This window comes from Syngnathoides biaculeatus, chromosome 14 (assembly GCF_019802595.1).
Source record: "Syngnathoides biaculeatus isolate LvHL_M chromosome 14, ASM1980259v1, whole genome shotgun sequence".
In the NCBI taxonomy this organism is placed as follows: domain Eukaryota; kingdom Metazoa; phylum Chordata; class Actinopteri; order Syngnathiformes; family Syngnathidae; genus Syngnathoides; species Syngnathoides biaculeatus.
In genome coordinates, this window is record NC_084653.1 from 23827096 (window position 1) to 23851712 (window position 24617).

General features: G+C 43.7%; 3 protein-coding genes across 8 annotated transcripts in view; 2 read left to right on the forward strand and 1 right to left on the reverse strand.

Moving 5' to 3' along the window:
* Positions 1–1123: 1123 nt before the first annotated feature.
* Positions 1124–4103, forward strand: LOC133512589 (histone-lysine N-methyltransferase PRDM9-like). Its single transcript, XM_061842361.1, has 2 exons — positions 1124–1464; positions 2942–4103. Exons 1-2 carry the CDS (start codon positions 1338–1340, stop codon positions 3856–3858), a joined length of 1044 nt encoding a protein of 347 aa, XP_061698345.1. The 5' UTR covers positions 1124–1337; the 3' UTR covers positions 3859–4103.
* Positions 4104–7413: 3310 nt separating this feature from the next.
* Positions 7414–16432, reverse strand: LOC133512016 (CASP8 and FADD-like apoptosis regulator). 3 transcript variants are annotated; one of them, XM_061841202.1, is made up of 9 exons: positions 16083–16432; positions 15777–15983; positions 15631–15698; positions 13761–13866; positions 13527–13662; positions 12367–12422; positions 11454–11535; positions 9605–10109; positions 7414–8301 (listed from the first exon to the last, which is right to left on the reverse strand). In XM_061841202.1, the coding sequence occupies exons 2-9, from the start codon at positions 15969–15971 to the stop codon at positions 8175–8177; spliced, it is 1275 nt and encodes a 424-aa protein (XP_061697186.1). In that variant the 5' UTR covers positions 15972–15983; positions 16083–16432; the 3' UTR covers positions 7414–8174. The 3 variants fall into 3 exon arrangements, with proteins under 3 accessions (XP_061697186.1, XP_061697184.1, XP_061697185.1); XM_061841200.1 differs by having other exon boundaries at positions 15631–15983; positions 16083–16426; XM_061841201.1 differs by lacking the exon at positions 16083–16432 and having other exon boundaries at positions 15631–16066.
* Positions 16433–19636: 3204 nt separating this feature from the next.
* Positions 19637–24617, forward strand: part of LOC133512015 (hyccin 2-like) — a 40043-nt gene continuing 35062 nt past the window's right edge. For 2 of the 4 annotated variants that reach the window (XM_061841196.1, XM_061841199.1), the window contains exon 1: positions 19637–19781. The gene's annotated coding sequence lies outside the window, so the exon portion shown is untranslated. Of the gene's footprint in view, positions 19782–19936; positions 20069–24617 lie in introns of those variants that run through there. The other 2 variants (XM_061841197.1, XM_061841198.1) reach the window with 2 other exon arrangements.

Consider the following 24617-nt stretch of genomic DNA (forward strand, 5'->3'; position numbering starts at 1 on the left):
TTCTTTATTCGATGAAAAACAACACTCATTCCCATGCTCGGGTGAAATATCCCTCTTTAATACCCCTTTCACTTATGATAACGTTTCTGCAAGGCAAAATGTGAATTTGTGACCTTTTAAGAAGCTAAAATATTGATATTTTTCAAAATGATAAGACAGCATTTAATGTGAGGGATTGGCTGATGTGTCTCATCAGCTCCACTTCCGCTTAAAAATAGCCTCATATACTCCATCCATCCATCCATCCATCCATTTTATTTGCCACTTATCCTCACAAGGGTCACGGGGAGTGCTGGAGCCTATCCTTGCTGTCAACACCCAGAAGGCGGGGTACACCCTGAACCGGTCGCCGGCCAATCGCAGGGCACATGGAGACAAACAGCCGCACTCACAATCACACCTTGGGGCAATTTAGAGTTGTTGAATGTTTTTGGGGTGTGGGAGGAAACCGGAGTGCCTGGAGAAAATCCACGCAGGCACGGGGAGAACATGCAAACTCCACACAGGCGGTTCCGGGATCGAACCCGGGACCTCAGAACGGTGAGGCCAACGCTTTCCAGCTGATCCACCGTGCCGCCCCTCTTATACTCCATCCATCCATTTTCGTTGCCGCTTATCCTCACGAGGGTCTGGAGCCTATCCCAGCGGTCAACAGGCAGGAGGCGGGGTACACCCTGAACTGGTTGCCAGCCAATCGCAGCCCTCTTATACTCCACTTTCAATAATTTCATAATTTAGAACAATAATAATGCTTTTTTTCCATACAACAAAATGATTTACAGTATTAAATCCTCTGCACACATATAAGGATAGAAATAGTTTTCAAATAGTTTTTTTAGATAGATAGATTCTTACAAACAAATTTACACTTTTTCCACTGTTGATTAAAATATTCTTCCTATACTGATTTAACTTGATCATAAAACAAACACAGGCTGGGAGTTGTTAGAAATGGAAATCACTGATCAAAATTTATGAATGACATCCTTCATTTTCTGAAACTGACAAGACTGAAAATAGATGTGCAATGACACATCCTCGCCTGCAGGTGGCGGTAACGCCACAAGAGTGTACTAACGGCCTCGTCGAGCGGAAGTACTTGTCTTAGACTGACCCATAATAATAATCATAGTAACAAAACAAAACGGAAAAAAACCTAGCAAGGCTCGCGTTCATGATCCAATTTCGCTTTTATTTTGCAGATATATTTTTCGAGTACGAGAACAAACCAATTAATTCATATTATCGGTGCTTTTTTTTTTTTTTAGCTTCTCGTGGAATTTAGCGACGCATCGCTTCCATCGAGATCGAGTGAGTTTTGTGGTTAGCGCGTGAAAATGTGCGCAAGGTGTGTGAAAGAAGAGTACGAGGAGGAACTGTGGCGAGCAAAGGAGGAGAACGAGGGAGAACGTCAACCGCCCGATGCGGCTTTAGAGAAGCCGCGAGCTGGGCTACACGAAGCAGGTTTGTTGACTCAAACAGATTTTCATTTGATCATGACCAATATTGTATCGGCGTTATAGTTCATATCTTTTTTTTTTTTTTTCATTGAAATGGATGCAGTTGAATTTCTGTCTTTTTTTTTTTAAATGTCATGTTCTAAAACTTTTGAGTGACAGAGAATGTTATAGTGAGACGATCAGTACGTGAACTGATAAAGCTTCTCAAATGTTGTAAAAAAAAATAAAATAATGCTACGGCGTGGCCAAGTCAAAATCCATATTTTAATCCGATTGAATTGGAGTGAAATGACGTTAAAAAGGTTGTCCATGCAAAAAAAAAATGCTCCTTTTTGCTGAATTCATTCAATGAGTTGGTCAAAATATCTCCACGCAGATGTGGAAGATTCATTGCCACTATTTGTCCGATATTTACATTTATTTGACGATCTTAAAGGTCAAGTGTCATCCCTATAAACATTCTAAAATAGTTATTGTCATGAAAAATCCATATAACATTATTCACTTCAATGTCTATGCGAAAAAATAAATGTGAGCGGAGAGCGCGTCATCCATGCGCAAAGTTGCGGAAGTCTCATTCGACATCCAAGTGGTCGCCATATCGGCTGCATCTTCTGTCCGTGATGTCACACTGGGACATTCGCTATTGAAAACACGTTGTGGGAGACGAACACGCCCCTTCTGACACGGAAGCTTTTTTTCATCTCCGAGCGAAGTGTCCGGGGCAATATTACCCTATCGTTTCGAGCCTTAATTAGATGATATGCGGATCACGGCCAAACGGCACGCGGCCAAACCACTTCCCAGCCCGATTCACCTCCGCGGCGGCATTTAATAACAGCACCCGCGGCCGCAAGCGACGACGACGGCGCGGCCAAACCGCCTCCCTGTCCGATCCACCTCTGCGGCGGAGATGAACCACCCCGGCGCCGCTGCCCATCGACACATTTAGCACCCCTGACTTACGGATTACGTCCCTGCCCCCAACTATTATTTTTTTCGTAGCTGTATACACACCGAGCTGTCATTTGGAACCCACGAAGCTCTCGTCCCTTTCCCCCGTGCAATCCATTTTTCACGACGAACCGGGTCTTTTGGAAAAGTATGAAGAATGAATCCATCCTCCCGAGCGTTCGAGCAATATCCAGCAATACAACGAGCCGGCATTTTGGCTAACGCGAAGGAACAACGAGCTACCTTCCAGCAGGTAAAACTAGTATAAGCCGACGAGAGCGCTTGAGTGGGCGTCTGCTACTAACGTCACTTCCTGTTTCTTCTCAAAAACAAATCCCTCGAGAGGATTTTCATGGCGGGATTTCCAAAAATCCATATACGTCAAAATCATGTTTTGTGGTGGAAAAAAAACGGATGGATCCATACCGGCTGCCGTCCCCCCCCCATTAATAACATACTAAAAATCATGCATTTCATGACAGTGCACCTTTAAACTGATTATGTGTCCGTCTTCTTGTGGCCTGCAGATGTCAGTGACGAGGGTCTCACTCCTCCCGAGGAGCAGGAACGGAGCTCCGGGGTGAAACGGGAAGATCCGGCAGACCCCGCCGACGTTAAAGAAGAAAAGGGGGCGCCCGCTCAAATGAAAGAGGAAGAGGAGGAACATAGCATCAGTCAAGAGGAACGGAGGATTCAAGAGCTCGGGGAAGTCAATATCATCATCAAGTCGCCGTTAAAAAGTGATGATGATAATGACGGCGACCATCGTGTGGGATCACAAGCAGACAGGCTCTTCGCTCCTCTGTCAGATACCGACGACGTAACGTCACACTCCTCCGATATTGACGACGAACACTCCAAAGGTGAAATGACGCTTCCCCCGGACGAGAAATGCTGCAAATGTCCTCAGTGCGACAAAACATTTTTCAACAAGTCAAAGTTGGAAAGACACATGAGAACGCACAGCGGGGACAAACCCTACGCCTGCTCGGTTTGCGGTAAAACGTTCACCTGGAAAGCGGGTTTGATGAGGCACACAAGAACGCACACCGGTGAGAAACCCTTCCCCTGCTCCGTTTGCGGCGAGCGATTCGCTCATAAGGAACAGCTGGGAAGGCACACGACGACGCACACTGGAGAGACGCACTTTGGCTGCTCGGTTTGTGGGAAAATATTCACTTGGAAGACTGGTTTGATCAGACACACACGGTCGCACACCGGGGAGAAACCTTTCCCTTGCTCGGTTTGCGGGAAAACATTTAGTCAAAAGACAACTTTAATCAGGCATACGAGAACGCACACGGGGGAGAAACCTTTTGCCTGCTCAGTTTGCGGCCAACGATTCACTCAGAAGGGAAATTTAGAAAAACACGGCAGACGACACACTTTGGTCATCCCGAGTGTGAATTTTTGCCTGCTTAATCTGCCACCCAACTTTCATTAAAGGTCGCAAAGGACCGGTTTCAACACACTGAATGACTAAATGTGGAGGAAACGTTGTATGATCAATTTGTGACAAAAGATTCCCTGAAAGACAATTTGAGAGCACACAAGAGTACACATTGGCGAGAATGCAAATGTGACGATGAAACAATAGCTGCAAATGAACGTCTAAAGAAACCGTTGACGCATGGTGGTAGGATGGAAAACTGTTATCCCAAATAAAATACTGTAAACTTTTTAAACTGACAGTAGTCGGTGTCTCTCCTTACTTTCATTTGAACGTGCGTCACCATATCAAACAGTTTTAAAAGCATGCGTACGGATGTTTTTACAAGGTTTGAATTGAGCAGATGTTGGCTTTAAAATGAGGACGTTTCAAAGTTGCTTTACAGCACTCAAATAAGTAAACTACTCATATTCAGAACTCAATTTTAAGGGCTACTGACACCTAAAGCATGATTTTTTTAGTATGTTTTAAATCAGGGGTGTCAAACTCATTTTTTTTCTCACGGGCCACATTGTTATTCCGGTTTCCCTCAGAGGGCCATTATGAATGTGGAACAAAATGAGTTATTAATTTATGTATTTATTGCTCTCATTATTCTTTATTTATGTATAATAGTATTTATTTGTTCATTCATTTATTTTATTCATTATATTATTATTATTATATTTATTTTTTGTATTTATTATAATATTTATTTATCACAACTTGATCATTTATGATACATGACAATTTCAAATTTTTGGTACAGATTTTGACAAGAATCATGGAATTTGACACTCTAGATTTGGCTTCGCGGGCCACATAAAACCACGTGGCGGGCCAGATCTGGCCCCCGGCCCTAGGGTTTGACACCTGTTTTAAATTTGGGGGGGGGGGGCAGCCGGAATGGACCCATCCGTTTTTTTTCGCCACACCTCACGATGTGTGATGCCAAGTCTAATGAATGGATAGGTTTCCAATGACGGCACCACAGTCCTTAGACCAATCAGATAAATTAACAATAGAAAAAAAAACTTCCCGCTTCACCTGGTCTCTGACCTCTATGACACACAAGATGGCGTAATTGGAAACTTATCCATACACCCACTCACTTATAAAGACTACAATGATATCACTTGTGAGCTTTCCAAGTAAAAAGTACTCACCCTGCTTTACACGCGCAGTACGATTCCACTATTTGATCCTGTTGGGATTTTAATATGAAGTTTGTGATGCGTCAAACTTTTTTTTTTTGCATCGATCGTCGACGTTTTCGCTGTAACTGTTACATTGCGTCCCGCTCCGTCCAAAATCTGAATTCCGTGTACATATCCTCGCGTGAAATAGTCCAGACCTCTCTGTAAAACTCTCTTGGACAAGTCTGACACATTTGGCAAAAAAAAAAAACATACCCCAATATTTTCTGGAATCCACTTCAAATATGTTCTTTTCAATCGCCATTTTGAAAGCTTGTGGGACATGGCGAAGGGGGCGGAGCTTAAAGTCGCCATCGGAAAGGTCCAGTCACGTGACTAAGAAAGCGTGACTGCGATTGCCTGGGTGTTCGCTTCTGACCTGAACCCTGCCTGGTGACACTGACGGTGAATTTCAGACAGCGAATTGTAGCGACTATTGAAAATGTGACAGCCAATCAAGTTACGCTTTCTTAGTATGTGACGTCACGTGACTAAGGAAGCGGAGCTGCGATTGGCTGGGTGTTCGCTTCTGACCCGAAGTAACCCTGCCTGGTGGCACAGACGGCAAATTTAAGACAGCGAATTGTAGCAATTATTGAAAATGTGATTTTAAATTCAAATCCTGGCGGCACTAATTTACTTCCATATTTCGTGCATTCTCGCAGTTTGCGACGATGGGCAAATGAAGCTTCCGGAAGCGCTGAAAGGTTGTTTTGCATGGCCCGGAACATTTAGACTGTATACATGCAAGTGGAATAATTTACAAACCGATACATAAAATGTAAAATGGATTTATGAAAACTAGTTAGAAGTAGTTTTTTTTTTAAATAATCTTTTTTTTTAAATGTTATTTGAAATTGTCTTTTGAAATAAACTGCATCATCAATTCACATGTGGTATTTTGTGTTATAATAAGTACATAAAAACATACTTTGATATAGATTAGTATTTTTTTTTTCACACCAAAACTTGTACAGTATTGGGAACGTCATATTTTTTTGTATGCAAGAAAAATTCTGTAGCTATTCCTACAATGAACTTTGATATATCACATACACGGAGAGCATTGTACTTCAGAGTAATTACTGCCCCCTACCCCAATTGTTTAGAATTGACCCCTCCGTGGATATTGCGCAATCCGCGTCACTGACCAATCAGAGGCCAGAGATCTGCATAAACCAAAGCCCGTTTTTGCTCCTGCCATTTTCTCAGACAACATTGCATGGTCCAGTTTAGGTTTAGTTAGCGTTTTATCGCGTATTTGGGTTATTTAACAAAAAAATATGGTGAAGAGGTGTAGTCACGGACTTTGTAATAGTGACGACAGGTATCCTGAAAGGCCAGTTGGTGGAGTTCCATTCGTACCCTTTCCAAAACCGAAGACCCAGTACGAAAAATGCCTTCGATGGATCAAACTTTGTGGAAGACCGCATCATCAACTAAATCCATCTAATATCAACCGGAACACATGTTTGCACGAAGGTATGCCCTATATTTGATTTTCAATACATGTCTCGTATAAATGAATTCGAAGTTCTTCGCTAGCATAACACTGCTGCGTGTGAACGATTGCCACACTTATTCTTTGTTGAACGTTATTTAGCGATGATCGGACTGCACAAACGTATTGATTTCTTGCTGGCTCGCGGCCAGAAGCTTAACCAGACTGTGTTTGCACGAAGATATGCCCTAAATTTGATTTTTAATACACGTCTCGTATAAATGAATGAGACGTTCTGCGCTAGCATAACACTGCTGCGTGTGAACGATTGACACACTTATTCTTGGTTGAGCGTTATTTAGCGATGATCGGACTGCACAAACGTGTCGCTTTCTTGCTGGCTCGCGGCCGAAGCTTAACCAGACTGTGTTTGCACGAAGATATGCCCTAAATTTGATTTTTAATACACGTCTCGTATAAATGAATGAGACGTTCACCGCTAGCATAATATTGCTACGTGCGAACGAATGCCACACTTATTCTTTGTTGAGCGTTATTTAGCGATGATCGGACTGCACAAACGTGTCGCTTTCTTGCTGGCTCGCGGCCGAAGCTTAACCAGACTGTGTTTGCACGAAGATATGCCCTAAATTTGATTTTTAATACACGTCTCGTATAAATGAATGAGACGTTCTGCGCTAGCATAACATTGCTACGTGTGAATGATTGAATGAAATCAGAAGCATGGCGTCTCTCTCAGTTAAGAATGTATTGTATTGTATTTGCCATTTTTACTGTTTTGTCTTACGTGAGCGCACGTGGCGTGACGTCACTTCAGGAGGCGCGGTTAAGTGCCCTGTACGGAGGGGTCAATTACCCAGAGATAGTGATTTTTTTAAAAAAAAAAAAACCTAAATAATACACACCATAAACTACAATCCCAGAAAACTTTTAGTATTTCAAAGCCATTTTACATTAACCTTCAAATATAAATAGCAGTTGATTTAAAAAGCCACCAGTCATGCGTGTACAAACACCCTCCAACTTTCGCTAACAACCCAGGCTAAATTAGCTCCGCTCCAGCATACAATCCTCGTCTCTCAGTCGAGATGTATCACTTCAACACACTTCCTTGAGACCACAAAAAAAACACGCCTTTTCCTACTAGACTGGGATTTGGCGCCATCTTCGGGTGTTTCACACAGAACAAAAAACAGCAAATAGGTGAATTTTTCAGACCATTGCTTAATAAAAAGATTTTTTTTTGCATCCCAAACACTATGAATCATATTTACTTCAATTATATTGTCATCTTCAACTGCTGCTCCGTCCTAAAAGGAGAGTAACTTATTCATTTGAGCACAAGTCATAAAAAGAACCATCCTTATGCTCATGGTAAGTACAGGAACATCACAAATAATTAAATATGCAGTATGTTTACATTGTGTATCTCTATTATTGACAAAGACAATGGTAGAGACACGACTGCAAATCATTGTCGTGTACAGTGTAGCAATACAAGGAAAGTATGAAACTTGACAAACGTGTTTTTAGCTGCACTGTGCAAGGAAAATACACATTGTAGGAATAAAACACACAAGATACGTCTATGTAAAAAGGCTTATCTGAATACGGTAGTATATGAAGTCATGTGTTTACATTGTTAAGATAGATTCAAGTGCAAATATCGACAGCTACAAATACAGATCTTTTCTCAAAGTATGTTTCAGGTCTATGTGGTACTGCTCCTCGGGATGCCGGCTGTTGTGCTCGAAGATGGCGCCGTTCACCTCCAGGTGAAGCTCGACCAGATGTCGGCTCCTGTGAGAACACGCAACACTCGGTTAGGACTGAAAAGTCACCAAAAAAAAAATGAAGTTATGGAAGTTTACGCTTGGAATTTCAGGATGAACGTACCCGTGACCTTTATTTAACCTTCTCTGAAAATGTTCAAGTGGTCAGTATTTAAACCAACTATTTGTAGTACTCGAGATGTCATATTGGCCTCACAGTTCTGAGGACCCGGGTTCGATCCCGGTGCCCGCCTGTGCGGAGTTTGCATCTTCCCTCCTTGCCTGCGTGGGTTTCCTCCGGGCACTCCGGTTTCCTCCCACATCCCAAAAAACATGCAACATTAATTGGACACAGGTGTGATTGTGAGTGCGGCTCTTTGTCTCTATGTGCCCTGCGATTGGCTGGCGACCAGTTCGGGGTGTGCCCCGCCTCTTGCCCGTTGACAGCCGGGATAGGCTCCAGCACTCCCTGCGACCCTTGTGAGGATAAGCGGCTAAGAAAATGGATGGATAGACAAAAGTAGTGCTTAGCCTAGACCGTATACTATCTTTGTGCCAAGTGAGTTGAGGAGCTTCATTTGGAAGTAGTGCTTTGGCACCATGTTGCGTAATCGAAATGCAAGTCTAAAACTTTATGACAGGGGTGTTAAACTCATTTCTCTCGCGGACCACGTTGTAGTTTTTGGTTTCCCTCAGAGGGCCGTTTTGACTGTGAAACAATAAAATTGTTTAATCGTCTCATCATGTTTCCATAATTTATGAACCACAATACGAATCGGAGATCACGGGTACCATGTTTTTCCAACTATTCATGTTTGGTAACACAAAAATGCTTGTAATATCTCAACTTGAACATTTGTTATATATGAAAATTTGAAATTTTGGTACAGATTTCATGGAAATGGAAACACTAGATTTGGCTTCGCGGGCCACACAAAATCATGCGGTGGGCCAGACCTGGCCCCCGGGCCTTGAGTTTGTCACCGGCGCTTTACGCGGATGAGTTAATCACTCGCAGACTTTTGGACCTTGGCCTGTACTGCGTGTCACCGGCGGGCTGGAGCAGAGATACAGAAAAACAGAGAGTCACAAAGATATTAAAGTTGACGTCCTTGAAAATTCTCACGGCTCAATTTTGCCGCTCAGCTCACTTTTGCGGTTTGTGCCCCAAAAAATACATAAAATCCAAAAACAGAACCGTTGGACCTGCGTTCCGAAGTGGAGAGAAGGTCAAATAAAGTTCAATTGTAAAGGTTCTACTGATACTTGGGCTCAGAATAACGTTTTGAGCACTCGCCGTCGCTTTTCCAAGGTCGCGTGTGCGCACGTACCTTCCCTGGTTTCGACCCAAGGCGTCCGTTAAAGCCTTGAGGTAAACGGACCGGTGTCGGCCTCGCTGCAGTTGATCCTCCCCGGTCGAGCAGTGACTCCAGAGCACGTCCGCGTCAGCCGGGAGACAATCGGGTCTCAGCTGACCGCCGCCGCCGTCCGACTCCAAGCCGTCGTCCCAGCGGTTCACTACGGCGCAGGGTTGGAACTCGGACACGGCGTAGCTCTGGACGAAGAAGAGTTTCGGCTTGCCGACCAGCACCGGACAGGCGTCGCCGTTGAAGAAGCGGCGGACATCTTCCAGGCGCAGGCCTTCGCAGTTCGTGTCCGTGGCCTGGAGGCGATTGTCGGTCGCCCGGCTGATGATGCAGCAGACGAAGCCGTCGCCGCTGCGATCCGGACTTCTTCGGAAGACCTGCCTGAGCGTCGAGACAGTCTCCACCAGGTTGAGCCATTTGTGCAGGGTCACGTTGAAGTGCAGCGACTTAAAAATCTGCGCCATCATCTCTGATGGGGGGGGGGGGGGTCACCAGAATGATTTGGATCAACCGATCTTTGAAAATCATCGATCCCTCGATTTTGTATTGCAAAACTGTTTTAATAACAAAATAATAACAGAGACTAAAGAATAGCATATGTGATACACGGTGTTATAACTCTCTACGCAACTGATATTTGGAGATACACGGTAGAACTACACAAGTAGACAGAATAAATAAACAATACTCTCAATCATAAATTCATTATTTTCTGGAAAGAATGATAAAGTATTTGTCTGAAGTATTCTCCCCAAATTTACCTAGCCGGACATACTCGATGTCCACTGGATTGAAAAGATGCTCCAGAAACTCTTCACTTCTGATTTTAATATATGACTACTGTAAGTTTTTAGTGGGTTCAATATTCTGGAGTGCTATTATTTATTTTTTTTTTTAAATAGCGGGGTGAAATGTTTTCTTGGCGAGTCAAGTCAACCATCCAAGTGCAAATTACACACCATTTTCCTTAAAAACACCACGCATACACCCACAGAATTTTTCATTTTTCTATATTTACACCATACAATCATTTGTAAAGTAGTTAGGATCGCTCATCTTGTTTGGGACTTTTTCTACATTTTTTTTTTTTTTAATAAAGCTCCAAGCTTTAAATAAAACCCTTGCCCACACTTAACCTTTAATATAATTTGTTTTATTTTTTGGGTTAATAAGGAATGTGTTTGTAGAAGTATTGGGGAGAGCATCTACATATTTTATGAAAGGACGATTAAATTATTATTTGGTATGAATGAAAAAAAAAAAAAATCATGTGAATGATCTTAAGACTTTTCTGAACTTTCATTGCATTCGTGTTTCGAGAGGTTGCCATGGCTTCATTTGTCCACCAGATGTCACCATCTTCAAAGCCTTCAGGCTTGGAATCTTTTTCAGCACAAATGTGAGAAAAGTCTTCACTTTTCATGAGGCCTCATTTGCTCACCACTAAGTACAAGGTACCATATTTTCCGCATTGTAACCTTCAACCACCTAACCATAACACCTTCAACAAATGGCCAATTTTAAAAAGTTTTTCCACATATAAGGCGCATAGAATAGACGCGACAGTAGAGGCTGGTGTTACATTATGCATCCACTAGATGGAGCTGCACTAAAGGCTCAATATTGAACCATATATAAGACGCACCGGATTATAAGGCGCACCATCGGCTTTTGAGGAAATTAAAAGGTTTTTAGGTGTGCCTTATAGTGCGGAAAATACAGTACTGTCGTTCCTAGTTCGAAGTTGTACTGTACACAAAACAGCGTCTTTCAAATGTTATGTAATGTAGAAGTATAGCCCGATTGTACTCACCTCCGTCATGCCCCACGCAGTCGATGATTACGCACTCTCCTCTTGGGTCACTGGCGAACTTGTACCGACTGACTGGGGTCTCCTGCAGGGATGCAAGCAGAAACATGGTTAAAATCCAACACGGGTTGATTAAATAGAGCAACAAAAGTAGGTCAAACGCCTTCGTCTGGGATTCAATATCGTACAGTACGTCACAAATGTTGGACGAGACCACTTTAGGTCCCCCCCACTGAATCAGAATTTCAATTTGTCGTCTTAAAAAGACATTTTAAAAAGCCGCGTGCCATGAACTTTGGTAAGAATAGTTTGTCAGGTGCCCCAAGCAATCAATCAATCAACTTTATTGTCATTATATGCTGTACATGCAATGAAATGATGCGTTTGTCCCCACAAATTGCAATAAATAGAATTTTAAAAAAATATATTGAAGAACATCCATCCGTTTTCTTCGCCGCTTATCCTCACAAGGGCCGCAAGGAGTGCTAGAGCCTATCCAAGCAGTCAACGGACTGGTTGTCGGCCAATCGCAGCGCACATTGAGACAAACAGCCGCACTCACAGTCACACCTACGGACAATTTAGAGTTCCCAATTAATGTTACATGTTTTTGGGCTGTGGGAAGAAACCAGAGTGCCCAGCCTGGAGAAAACCCACCCAGGCACGGCGAGAACGTGCGAACTCCACACGGGCGGGTCCGGGATTGAACCCGGGACCTCAGAACTGTGAGGCCAACGCTTTACCAACTTTTTCCACCGTGCAGCCAATCGAAGAACATTTTAGGTTAAAAAAAAAAAAAAAAACCATCAAGGCACAGTTGCTGCGAAAATAAATAAATGCACAAAAGTGCACTTGCAAAACATTACATTGTTGTTATGTACTTTATTTCCATAAATAGTTTGAGTATGAATCTTACCTGGCAGGCGTGGCGCACCACTTGCACCAATTCCTCGGGTACTGCTGGCGTGTTTACTGAAATAAGATGGAAAATACTTAGTACTAGATTAATTTAAATTTGGGATTAGTGCGGGATGTGAATGTGAGGTTGCGTTTCTTGTAATACTGTCCACACTGCACTATATGGGTTGTTTTCACGTGACGTCGCGCGTTGTGCCGCCTCGAACGGCGGCCATTTTCCATCCACGAGCTCCCGTTAGTCATACACAAGCAAGGTGGACGACATTATGCTTCGAACCGCATTTATTGAAGACGCGGCTGACGTACTGTTAGGCTACCTGGCCTCATGGGACGCATGACTGTCCTTGATTTTTTACTCTATGTGCCAGAAATCACAAATGAGGATCACTTACCCGTGTGCTAGCGCGGGAAACGAAAAGCGGTAAAAAGTCAAAGGCAAAAAGTAAAACCTGTATATTAGTTCACCGCAAGCAAAGCAAAATGTTTATTATTTGTTTACAATTTGATGACAATCCCAGAAAGACAAAAGAATAAACAAATGCAGTACTTCACAAAATTCTAAATTAAGCTTGCTAGCTTAGCTCGGCGACACATCAGCAAGATGGCGGTTGAAGCCGGGCGGCGTGATAGCAGCGTCGGGAAATCGTCCGCAAAGCAGAGCCGCAGAACGTCCAAAGTCTTTCGTCGGAAGCGTTAAGACGACGTCCCCGGCTACACAGCCGGACTTACGTACCGGATCGCGAGACTTTGAAAACCGCGCCCGCTGGCAACTCTGGAAAAAGCTTCAGCGAATTGGCGAGAGTTGTCGAAAAAAAAAAAAAAAAGTCAGAAGACGGCTCTGACGGTTAGCAAGTCCTCTCCTTCCTGTGTACTCGAGTCCAGAGACGCCCGTGAAACACGAACAGTAACTGAGAACATTCCGGTGACTTCCACACTGGGTACGCGTTAGGTCGAGAGGTTAAATGGCGGCGCGCAGCGGTGTGTGGCTAATTCGGCGAAAAATGTGACATCAGTGAAAACTTTGGCTCACTCGCTGATTGCATAACGTCTCGACCATTTTAAGGATTAAAAAGGACTGGTGAAATTGTGCAATTTTTGCAAAATTGTGTAGTTCAGTTAGTTCGACTCGTACTAAATCAGCATATTGCGCACACTCACCTGACATCTTGTACACCTTGAGCTTTTTGGCCAGGTCTACCCTGCCGACGTCCATTAAACACTCCTCCAAAAGGTCCACGCTTGTCGGGGAAACCTTGCCCACGTGCTCGAGTTCGACAATCAAGTCCAGGAAATCCTGCTCGAGCGAGAAATGCCCAAAACGGGAAGTGAGCAATGAGTTGAAAATTTCGAGCGGCGACAATATAAAGTCCCCCCACCTCCGCGATTTCCTACCTTCGCGGTTTCCATTTTCTCACGCGGTAGCATGGGACCCAGCAGAAACTTGACACTGCTCACATCCTCATGGGCCATGTCCTCGCTGATGTGAGCCATAAGAACTCTGCGGAGGGGGAAGGAAGATCGACATTAGGGACTGCACATTTGTGACAGAAGAAAACCTGAACATTAAAAGGGGGGAAAAAAGGGCATTTTTAATGGCTTGTATGCAAATATTTGAGTCTCTATATTTGTGGAGCGTCTGGCGACTTATTGAATGCGAACATAAAATCAGAAACAACTTTATTTTGCCAACTATGGCACAAAAACACACGAGGCAGAGTGGGGACACGAGGTCTGGGCACACCACTTTGTTGGTCTTTTGTTATTTGAAGATGCGTCTAAGTAAAAATGTGCCACCAGGGTTTCAATTTAAAATGCCACTGAAAATTTTACGTAGTAAGTCAAATTCAGTTTCTTCAAAGTGATCACATTTTCAAGAGGTCTATTTCAGTTTAACATTTCAAACTAAACAAATTTGACATATGAAAAAAAATTCAGCCATTAAAATTCAAACAATATTTTCAGACCCTCGAGATTCAGCTGGCTACAATTCGCTGTCTGAAATTCACCATCTAAATTCAGTGTTATAAGACGGCAGGGTTACTTCAGGTCAGAACGCAACAGTCAGTGAATTGTAGACTGTTTTCAATTGACGTCACACACCTTCCGAGTTAGAACGCGGGCGCCATCTTGGTTTGATGAATTCACGTAAACACACGTAACTCAGCAGGAATAATTTCAGAAAGGCGCACGAATGGAGGCGCACTGCTGTGTTATCGGTCGCCCAAACGGGCGTTGTAAAGCGTCTTTCTTCCAACTGCCAGCTGTGATCAAGAACCAGTGCGAGAAAACGGCGCAGTTAGCAACCAAACGGCGACGAACTGTGGCTGTCTTGCATTAGCAGAGCTGATCTAGCAGCAGAGCACAATACTCGTGTGTGACTGCAATGCATGTTTTAACATAAAAAGTTTGCAAAAACGAGTTACCGTACCGCGAGCCGTTTCGTGAGTCGAATTAAAAATGTAGCCGTTTCTTGATACGACATCTAATGAGCCCCGATAACTTTCCAAAGTCTTTTTATCCACCATGCGTCACTTTTAACAGTCGTATGAACATTTGTGCGACCCCGGTCCGTATGCAAAGGCAATAGAGTGAACGACGCGTCAGTGGAGTGAACCCATTCAACATGGCCAGGTGCCCCGGATGTAGTGACGTGTTCGAAAACGGGCGACTGCTAACGTTATGTTTTGAAGACGATAGATGGGATTCAGTCCTGTGCTTAAATCTGGCACTTGTACAGTTTAATACTGTATTTCATTTTCTTATATTAAGATTTAGTGTCTTAACCAAATAAAAATACGTTGCCAACTGTTCCACCCCACCGTACGCAATCGTGGCAGCACAGTACTTTATATAACCGGTCTCACAACAAGTTTCTTTGACGGTTACTTGGCAGCTCGGCCAGTGATCCAGAGAGGAGGAACCGCTTTCAAATGAGGGCTGAAGCCACAAAAGTATGCATTTAAAAGTGTTTGGAATGTGGGAGCAACAGGGAGGGAGTATAGCTCGGGGAGAAAGTGAAACTCCGCATTCCCGGGGCAGTAAATCGATCGGAACTCGACTCTTGTGGTTATCTTAAAAGACGTTCCGCCTCTCATAAAAGAAGTCAAGTAAATTGTAGCACGGCTTTTTTTTTAGGCTGACCTAGCCTGGATTGCTATGAAAAACAATGTTCCAAGTCCGGTGACCCGAAATGTTAAAACAGCGAGTAGCTTTTTTTTTTTTTTTTTTAACACTGAGATGAAAATAATAAAATGGCACTCACCTGAATCTGGGTAGAACTTGCTCGGATCTCAAGGCTCTCTCCACGTCGTCCCGGCTGAACCCAAATACCTGCCGGAGTATGTCAAATCTCCCCAAATGTAGCATGAGCTCGGCCAAGAACAGACGCCCTTTGTCGTAACTCCTGACCTTGGACTTAAGAGTCTCCTTTATGTGCCCGGCTGTATTGTCCGTGTCCGAAGTCCCGCACAAGTAAAGAATCTTGGAGCGTTCGTTGCTGCCGAGGGATTCTGATATTTGGTGGATAGCACGAAGTAATTCTTTATCAGGAACTGCCATCGATGCAGGAAGTGGCTCGAAGCGTTGGTTTGGACGATTAAACATCCATTCTCACTCCTGGGAAATCGCAAATTAAACATTCGTATGGTTAATTTTAGTTCTGTGCAAGGCAAAACATACAAATTTGAGTATGAAAAGGAACTGGGCGTAACTTACTTGTAAAGTCGGAGCGTAGCCGAGTCATTAACAAGGAACTTCCGTTTACGTATTCCGAAACTTATGGAGTTTTTTTTTTTTTTAAAGTGAGATCTCCACTTACTACTCGTGGAAATATTTCGCTTGGGTTTCCAGGGTGAAACACTGAGCATGCTGTTAAAGAAAAATCATATAATAAATCACAAAAGGGAGGGGTTCTGCCCTGAAAGAGTGCACAACTGTGTCAAGGAACACACTATTTAACCGAATTTGGAAACCTTTGCACCAGAAAACAATTATTGTTCCGTTTAACCCCTTTATCTTGTGCGCGGGGAGTCATAGATAGGTCTACGTAATATAGAAACAGAGAGTTTACGTCACACAGAAGGAAATGGTGTCATCACTATTATTATTATTATTATTTTTACAAAACTCGTTCAGCTTCCACTTGCTCTTCGTTCAGTTGCCGGCGGGTGTTAATCCATCTTTAATGGTGAACTACCGCCACCTTCTGCTCCGGAGACTGTACTACTGCTCGCCCTGCCCCTGATTATACTCTTTATGAAATTTTAATACGTGGGGTCACCGAAATTTTTGAAACTGGGTGCTTCTTCTTTGGGTATTAATTAATGAAAAAGGATATTGGGTGGATAAAACTTATGAAATAAAAATAAATCATCTATGTGAACGCAGATTGCGTGAAAGGATTTTTCACAATAATTATCAACGGTGATTTTTTTTGCCATGATATTGAGGAAGTAATGTCATGTGGGTGAATTCTTTAATTACTTCCTGTTTTATGTCAGAGGCAATACATTTTTTTCACGTAGAATGACAAACGGTTTTTGGGCCGGATGGAATGAGGGGTAGCAAAGTCAAGCTAGGAATTTCCCAAATTTGAAGGTTTATCTCCCACAGAAAATGTGTAAAATTGCAATGTATCGACACAGTTTTTCATTAAATATTATGATTATTGTTGCAATTGTAGTTTCAGGGTCTTCCATAGTTCGAGGGAAATATATATATATATATATATATTTTTTTTTTAATGTATTTATGGCATAGACTCATCAGCGAACAGAGTAACATCAGTCTTCGATATCATAATACATCCCATAATACAACAGAACAAATGGAAACGCGCCCTGACAGCTTATTGGTGTTAGTGGATCACATGACCCCCACTAGATAACTAGTTTCAAAATAAAATCCATAAAATAAAACAAAACATGAGAACATTGTTCAACAATTATAAATTTTTCTATAGATTTTAGGAGAATCACAGAAGCTGGCGCAGATGATTTGCTTTCACAGGCCACATAAAATGATTCGGGTAGGCCATATCTGGCCCACAGGCCTTCGGTTTGACACCTGTGGTTCATCGGGTCGAACAGAAGCCATGAAAGGGAAATGGCAAACCAGGACTGGGATGGGAACTCCGCTTGCGAGTCGCACTGGACCCTGAAGTGGACATTGTTATAGAACTAATTACCTGTTTGCGGGTACGTTGTGGATAAGCAGAAATATTTAAAGCCCAAGTGACCTGCCTATTAACATTCTAAAATAGATATTGTGATGAAAAATACATATAACATTATTCACTTCAATGTGTGCACAAGCTATGGGAGAGAAACTACAGAGATTTTCGGAATTTTCCGACATTCCTTCGGACACGGAAGCTCTTTTCGAAGAAGAGAACATCTCACAATTGAGTGAAGGCAATATTACCCTATGGTTTCGTTCCATATTTAGATGATATGCGGATCACTTCTAACTAACAACGGACTCCCCGACAGTATGTATGAGAGTATGCAGTGTTCTCAGCCGCGAGCGACAACAACGCCGTAAAGCGGCCCGGCGCCACGACGAACCACCCCGGCGGCGCCACAATGAGCCACCGCAGCCCGGCACCGTGACGAGCCACCCGGACTGATGCCGTTATCGGCGGACGCGGCGCCGACGCGCACATCAACACATTTAGCAACCCAGATTTACGGTTTACGTCCCTGCCCCCAACTATTATTTTTTTCGTAGCTGTATACATACCTACCTGTCATTTGGAATCCACGAGGTTCTCGTCCTTTGCACCTGCGCAATCCATTTTTCGCGACGAACCGGATCTTTTGGAAAAGTATGAAAAGCAAATCCATCCTCGCGAGTGTTCAAGCAATATCCATGCGAGTGATGTGACCGGGGCAATATCAATATAGCAATAGCGTATCATTTCAAGCTATATTTAGATGTCATGTCATTATCCAAGGTGTTTATCCTCACAAGTGTTGCGGAAAAGCTGGAAGCTATCCCAGCTAGCTTCGGGCGAAAGGCAGACTACACCCTGAACTGGTCGGCAGTCAGTCGCAGGGCAGATATTGACACTGTCACTGAGTGGGAATCGATCCCACGCTGTCTGCACCAAAGGCAGGCGTGTGTACCACTACACCATCAGTGCCATATTTAGATGATACGTGGATCACTTGTAACTAACAACAGATTCCCCGACAGCATGTACGACAGTATGTAGCATACTCAGGCGTGAACGACAACGCCGCAGTCGCTTGCTGAAAGAAGGATTACGTCGTCCCCCCCAACTAATGTTTTTTTTTTTTTTTTTTAGTAGCTGTAAACACACCGACCTGTCATTTGGAATCCACGAGGTTCTCGTCCTTCGCACCCGTGAAATCCATTTTGCACGACGAACCGGGTCTTTATGAAACGTGGGAAGAGTGAATCCATCCTCCCGAGTGTTCGAGCAATATCCTGCAATACAACGAGCCGGCATTTTCGCTAACACGAAGGAACAAAGAGCTACCTGCCCGCAGGTAAAACTGGTGCAAACACACGAGCCCAACTGAACGCGCTCCTGCTGATAACATCACTTCCTGCTTCTTCTCCAAAACAAATCCCCAGAGAGGATTGTCATGGCAGGAGTTACAAAAATTCATATACGTCAAGATCATGTTGTGTGGTGAAAAAAATAGCTGGGCCCATTCCGACTGCCTTTTTGCTTGTTTTGTTTTGTTAAAAACTTACTAAAAATCTTCTTTTTGGTGTCAGTGGACCTTTAATATGTAACCGACAGTCACCATGTCAATATGTACCCAGACAAAGTGATGGCGTGTTCACGAATGTAAACAAGGGAGCCGCACTTCTCTTGACACTCGGTGCCGTGTAAAAGCACTGAGAAACGCTCTAAAAACACTGCAAATGTTAAAATGTAATTTTTGAACATCTGCCGGTGAAGTGATTTTTCTGTGACTTAAATTATCAGGTACTGTATACAGATTTTGCTTCTTTTCTCCATAATTTCCATTCCATACCAGAATAACCGCTGGTGATCAGATGTGGCTCCAGAATTAAATAGAGTTTGACAGCCCTGGAATAAACTAAAAATAATTGTTTTCGTATGGAATCCGCCACTGCCAAAATGCATCGCGAACGTGAGGCAGGTTTTCCGGCGGTGGTGAACGTCTCACACTTTGACACCGCCCCCTTTACCGAGCTCGCGCGACTTCCGCCCATTCGGACCAATGGCGTCACGTTCTGCTCGCGGCGTCATCGCAGTCGGGGAGGGGGGGGAAGGCGCAAGCTCTCGCTCGCGTCGCAACTTGGGATCCGCGCGAGGCGAGCTGCTCGACCCGGGTGACCGCCCTCGCCAAACACCACCGCCGGTGTCCTCTCTCCTGAGGGCGGGCGCAGGCACCGCGACGAACGTCACCACAGGTGAGTCGCTGGTTAAAAATAATAATAATAATAATGGGCGCCGACTTGAAGCGTCACCGTCATGGCTGTGCGGAGTTGAAGGGTACCTGAGGCGGGTTTTTCCTCCTCCCCCCCCCCCCCCCTCCCCCTTTACTACGCGGTAAATGTTAACGCCTGGTCGGAGCGCAGGGGTCGCTGCGGACGGTGAGCGGCGGGCGCTCCCCGGCCTGGTCACGACCAAGGACTGGGGGACGCCTGACCGTTGGGGCCAAGCCGGAGAGCCGAGCTAAGGTTAGCTAGCCGTGGAGGTGAGTGCGCTGAGCGACGCGGGTCGGAAGTACGGACGGAGACGCGCTTTATGGTTAAACCAGATGGGATAAATACATATTTGTCACGGTGACACGCGGCGGTGTAATGCGTACATAACGCGCAATTGTTTTTGTTTTGTGTGTGTGTGTGTGTGTGTGTGCCACCGTGGCACGAGTCATTCGCGGACACTTCATTAGGTACACCTGGACCGTCCGCCAATCAGCTGTTAAAAATGTAATACCACCCAGTGAATGGTAAATCGGTAAAATTAATGATTTACGAGTGCGGCGTTGAGATTCAATCTCGTTCAAGTGTACGTGTTGTTATGGTTATTGAGACTGATGTGCTTGAATGATGAGGAAGGAGGCCCACTGACTCACAGACGAGGGGGAAAAACACACACATTTGCTTTAATAATTCAAGTCATAGTTGCAAAAATATGTGCAATTATCAGGAAGTTGCACCCACTTTTCAGAAGTAAAGTTGGGATGTGAGGAGAAATTAATCATTTTGCAACTGCATATTTTTTGTTTTGTTTTTGCATAGGGGTCAATTCCCCGCTGAAAAGTTATATAATGACGTAGTCCTTGCAATATTATGAGGGTGAGGTTATAACATGAGAAAAATGTCATTCTACAGAATTATTATAATTGGGATTTATTGTTATAATTTTACCAGGAAATTATGAGAAAGATTACCGAGATTTAATTTGTACTGTGAAAAAGGTCCATTAATGAAATTAAAAATCACAGTTTAGTGAGAACGTTATTATATCAGATACAATTGTTATAATCAGATTATTATTATATATATTTGTTACAAAACTAAAGCAGTATAACCAAGAAAATATAAATCATAAAATTACAACTGAGCTGTGCTACTCATTAGAAATCTGTCATAATTTTTGAAGAAGCATCTGTATTGTGAAGGTAAAGTCCTTAAGATTAGAAAATGTCAAAATTGCACAAAAAAATTATGTAAGTCACTTTATGACAAATGCTTGTGATTTTACCAGGAAAAATTGGATTACAAGAAGGCACTTCTCATATTATGCGATTGAAGTTGTAGCATGAGAAAAATGGCATCATTAAAAACAAGAGCAATGAGAAAAGTTATAATTTGCAAGAATGAAGTTATGATTTAAATAAAGTGTTGGAACCGAGACTTTTAAAAGAATAAGTGGCAATTTTACCAGAAAGTTATACTATGAGGAAAATATTACATTCTAGAACGGAAATTGGAATAATCTCTAAAAATAATCTTCCATTTATGTCAACAGAATGTGGTCATCCTAATACAAAAAGAAAGCTGTGATTTAAAAAAGCAGAATTGAGTTGAATTCAGCCATCCATTTTCTGAGACGCTTATGCTCACAAGGGTCGCAGTAGTGCTGCAGCCTATCGCAGCTAACATTGGGCAGGAGGCGCCCTGAACTGGTCACCAGTCAATCGCAGGGCATATAGAGACAAACGACAGCCGGACTCACAATCACACCTTGGGGCAAATTAGAGAGTCCGATGAATGTTGCGTGTTTTTGGGATGTGGGAGGAAACCAGAGTGCCCGGAGAAAACCCACGCAGGCACGGGGAGAACATGCAAACTCCACACACGTGGAGCCAGGATTTGAACCCCGGTCCTCAGAACTGAGGCCAACGCTCTCACCAGTTGCTCCACTGTGACGCCAAGTTGAATTCATTCTAATGTTATGGAAAAAAAGTGTAACCAAAAAAAAAACCCAACAAAAAAAAACTACAGTTTTAGTAATATGAGTACAAAGTTGAAGGCTGCTGCCTTGTAATATTTACATTTTTCCCCCTCTTTTTCCAGTGCAGCCTAATTATTCCTCCATATGCAGGATGGATGGATGATTTTTATAAATCTTTCATTTGCGTAGAGCTTTCGGGGCTTTTTTGTCTTATTAGCTCGCAAGTGTTTAGGACATCAAATTTGCAATTTGATGTTTTCCAGAGTTGCCTCGGACACTTCCATTTGTCAGGATCGCTGCGCACGGTCACTCCAAGCGCTTCCGCTTTCACTCGCCCCCGCCACGTTTGACCCGCGCGAAAACAGGAACTCGGTTGATTAGCGTTCGAGCAGCTGTTTTTTTTTTTTTTTTTTTTCTCAACGTCCTTAAAGCTAACAACTGCCTTGATGATGGCGTTTATTATTTGCCCTCATCTTCGCACAGGCGGGGCTCCCAAATCATAGCGTCGCTGGCAAAGACGCAGAGCTGATGCGATGCCATCTGCTGCCTATCCTCGATTATCATCATCATCCCCTCCTCCTCCTTCTCCTCCCTTTCTCTTGTCTCTGTGTTTTGGGACTATCACCAGGACAGCAGGCTATTTTAGAACAGAAACTCCCTATTACCCATTTAATCCGTCTCCCGTTCAGTAACAAATGCCACTTGCGCTGAGCGGCCCTTTCGAAATAAATGGCAAAGCTGTTTGAGGTGAGGGTCGACTGAAGCCTTTCGCGATTGAACGTGCACCCCGCATAAAACAAGATCACCGTAACTTACCGCTTCTTGTGGAGAACGCAGTAAAAAAAAAAAAAGTAAAAGCCTCGTTTACAAAGCACATCCTGCAAAATTGCCGCATCGACGTCGCAACGGAAGACGTGCCATTCATCCGCTTTTTGCCGAGGAAGCGGCATATCGCCGCAGTTTTTTTTTTTTTTTTGCTTTCCCACAATCGCGTTAAGCGTAAATGCCTGTCCGCCAGATGGGATAAAAGTATTTGAACACGCAAAGTAAATTGCAAGCATGAAATGTTTGTGATGTTCTGAACTCTGTTTTCTCTCGGTTTGGGTTTGCAGTGGAGAGATGGGAGATGCTCTTTCTAAATGTTCTGTTCCGTTTTGCTTTGATCAGAAGGCTGAAGTTGTTGTTCTTAACTGTGTTCTTCATGATGGTGTCGATGCGAGTCCGAGCGATTGTCTCTCTCTTTTTTTTTTTTTTTATCCAGTCATCTCGGAGAGATTCCATCTCCGCGCGGCCCCGGACGCGATAAGTGTTTACGGAAAATGGATGCGCGGGCAGTTGAGGCGTGACAACAGCGCGTGCCGCGACCATGCAAATGTTTAACGCAGCCCCGATTCCGGCAAAACATTGCGGCCGAAGCAAACGCGCCGGCTCGGTATCCTCCTGTGATGACGCGCTCACCCAAAGGATCAAAGCTGTAATTAGCCCGGCATGGATTAGCAGCGGGGACGGTTTTCCACTGAGCTCGCCCCCACAGACTCAGAGGATCACACGGGCTTCAGGCCCACTGACGTTCCCCCCTTTTCCCCCCTCAATGAAAACAAGTCAAAGTTTTTATTTTTTTCTCTTCCTGAGAGATTTCAGATAAGCGAACCCAAGTCTTAACACGTACTTTGCAAGTGGAGAATGTCTTTCTTAGCTTGTGTCACAATTTCTCTCAGCCTTTTTTTTTTTCCTCCCTCCCTCTAAGACTTGTTCTCGGTGCGCTTAAAAGCCAGAGTGGAGTCATTTTAGGGGGGTTGCGTGCACGGGCTTGACGGCCGACTGGATGTGACTCATTGGTTTGCCGTGCATCATGTCCGTCGGTGTGTTGGCTGCCGCTACAGTTTGCACAACGGCTGCCGTTCTTTGATTATCTTTCTATCCGGAGGCTCGGGACTGAACCGTAAAGTACTCGAGATTCACCAGCAAAGTGAATAATTGATAATAGTAATAATCAGATCGCCACGTTGTCTTAACCCCTGGCTCAAAACGCCGCTGCCGCCATGTTGTCCCACAAGCAATGCTGGTTGTCAGTAGCGTGCGCTGGGAAAAGTTAATGTTATGAAGAAAATGGTCCTGAGGTGCGCTTGGGGAGCGTGCAATTCTGGGGAAAGATAATCCTGCTGGGTTACAAGTGGCCCTCTCGATTCATTTACCAAAGCCTAAAACACAGTTGACGAAGTGTCTACGAAGGATTAAGGCTTGCGGAAGAGCGCACATACAACTAAATGTGAACAATATCAACAAACACAAGGCTGTATGTTCGAGGGTAAATGAGGTAGAAGTATCTTCTCTGCGTTTGATTTCATTATAATCAGTGTTTTATACATTGCAGGAGAACAACTTACACTTTGTTAGCGTATCACTGACCTGCCGAATGAAGTGTGTCATGTTTTATGCCGAATAGTCGGGTTAGTGATACGTAAATGCGCCATGTCATGCAAGAGAAGTGTCTATTTGCCTATTTGTATCACATCAGACTTTTAAGACAGATTTGATTACAAGCCAAGTCAAGTCACTTCTAAAGACTACAATGATATTACTCGTGATCTTTCCAATAAAAAGTACTCACCCTGCTTTACATGCGCAGTACTATTCCACTATTTTATCTTGTTGGATTTCAACATGAAGTCTGTGAGACGTCAAACTTTTTTACATCGAACTCTGACATTGCGTCCCGCTCCATCCAAAATCTTAATTCCGTGTACATATCTTTGCGTGAAATAGTTGAGACCTCTCTGTAGAAAAGTCTGACGGATTTGGCAAAAAACATACCGCAATATTATCTGGAATTCGCGATAGCC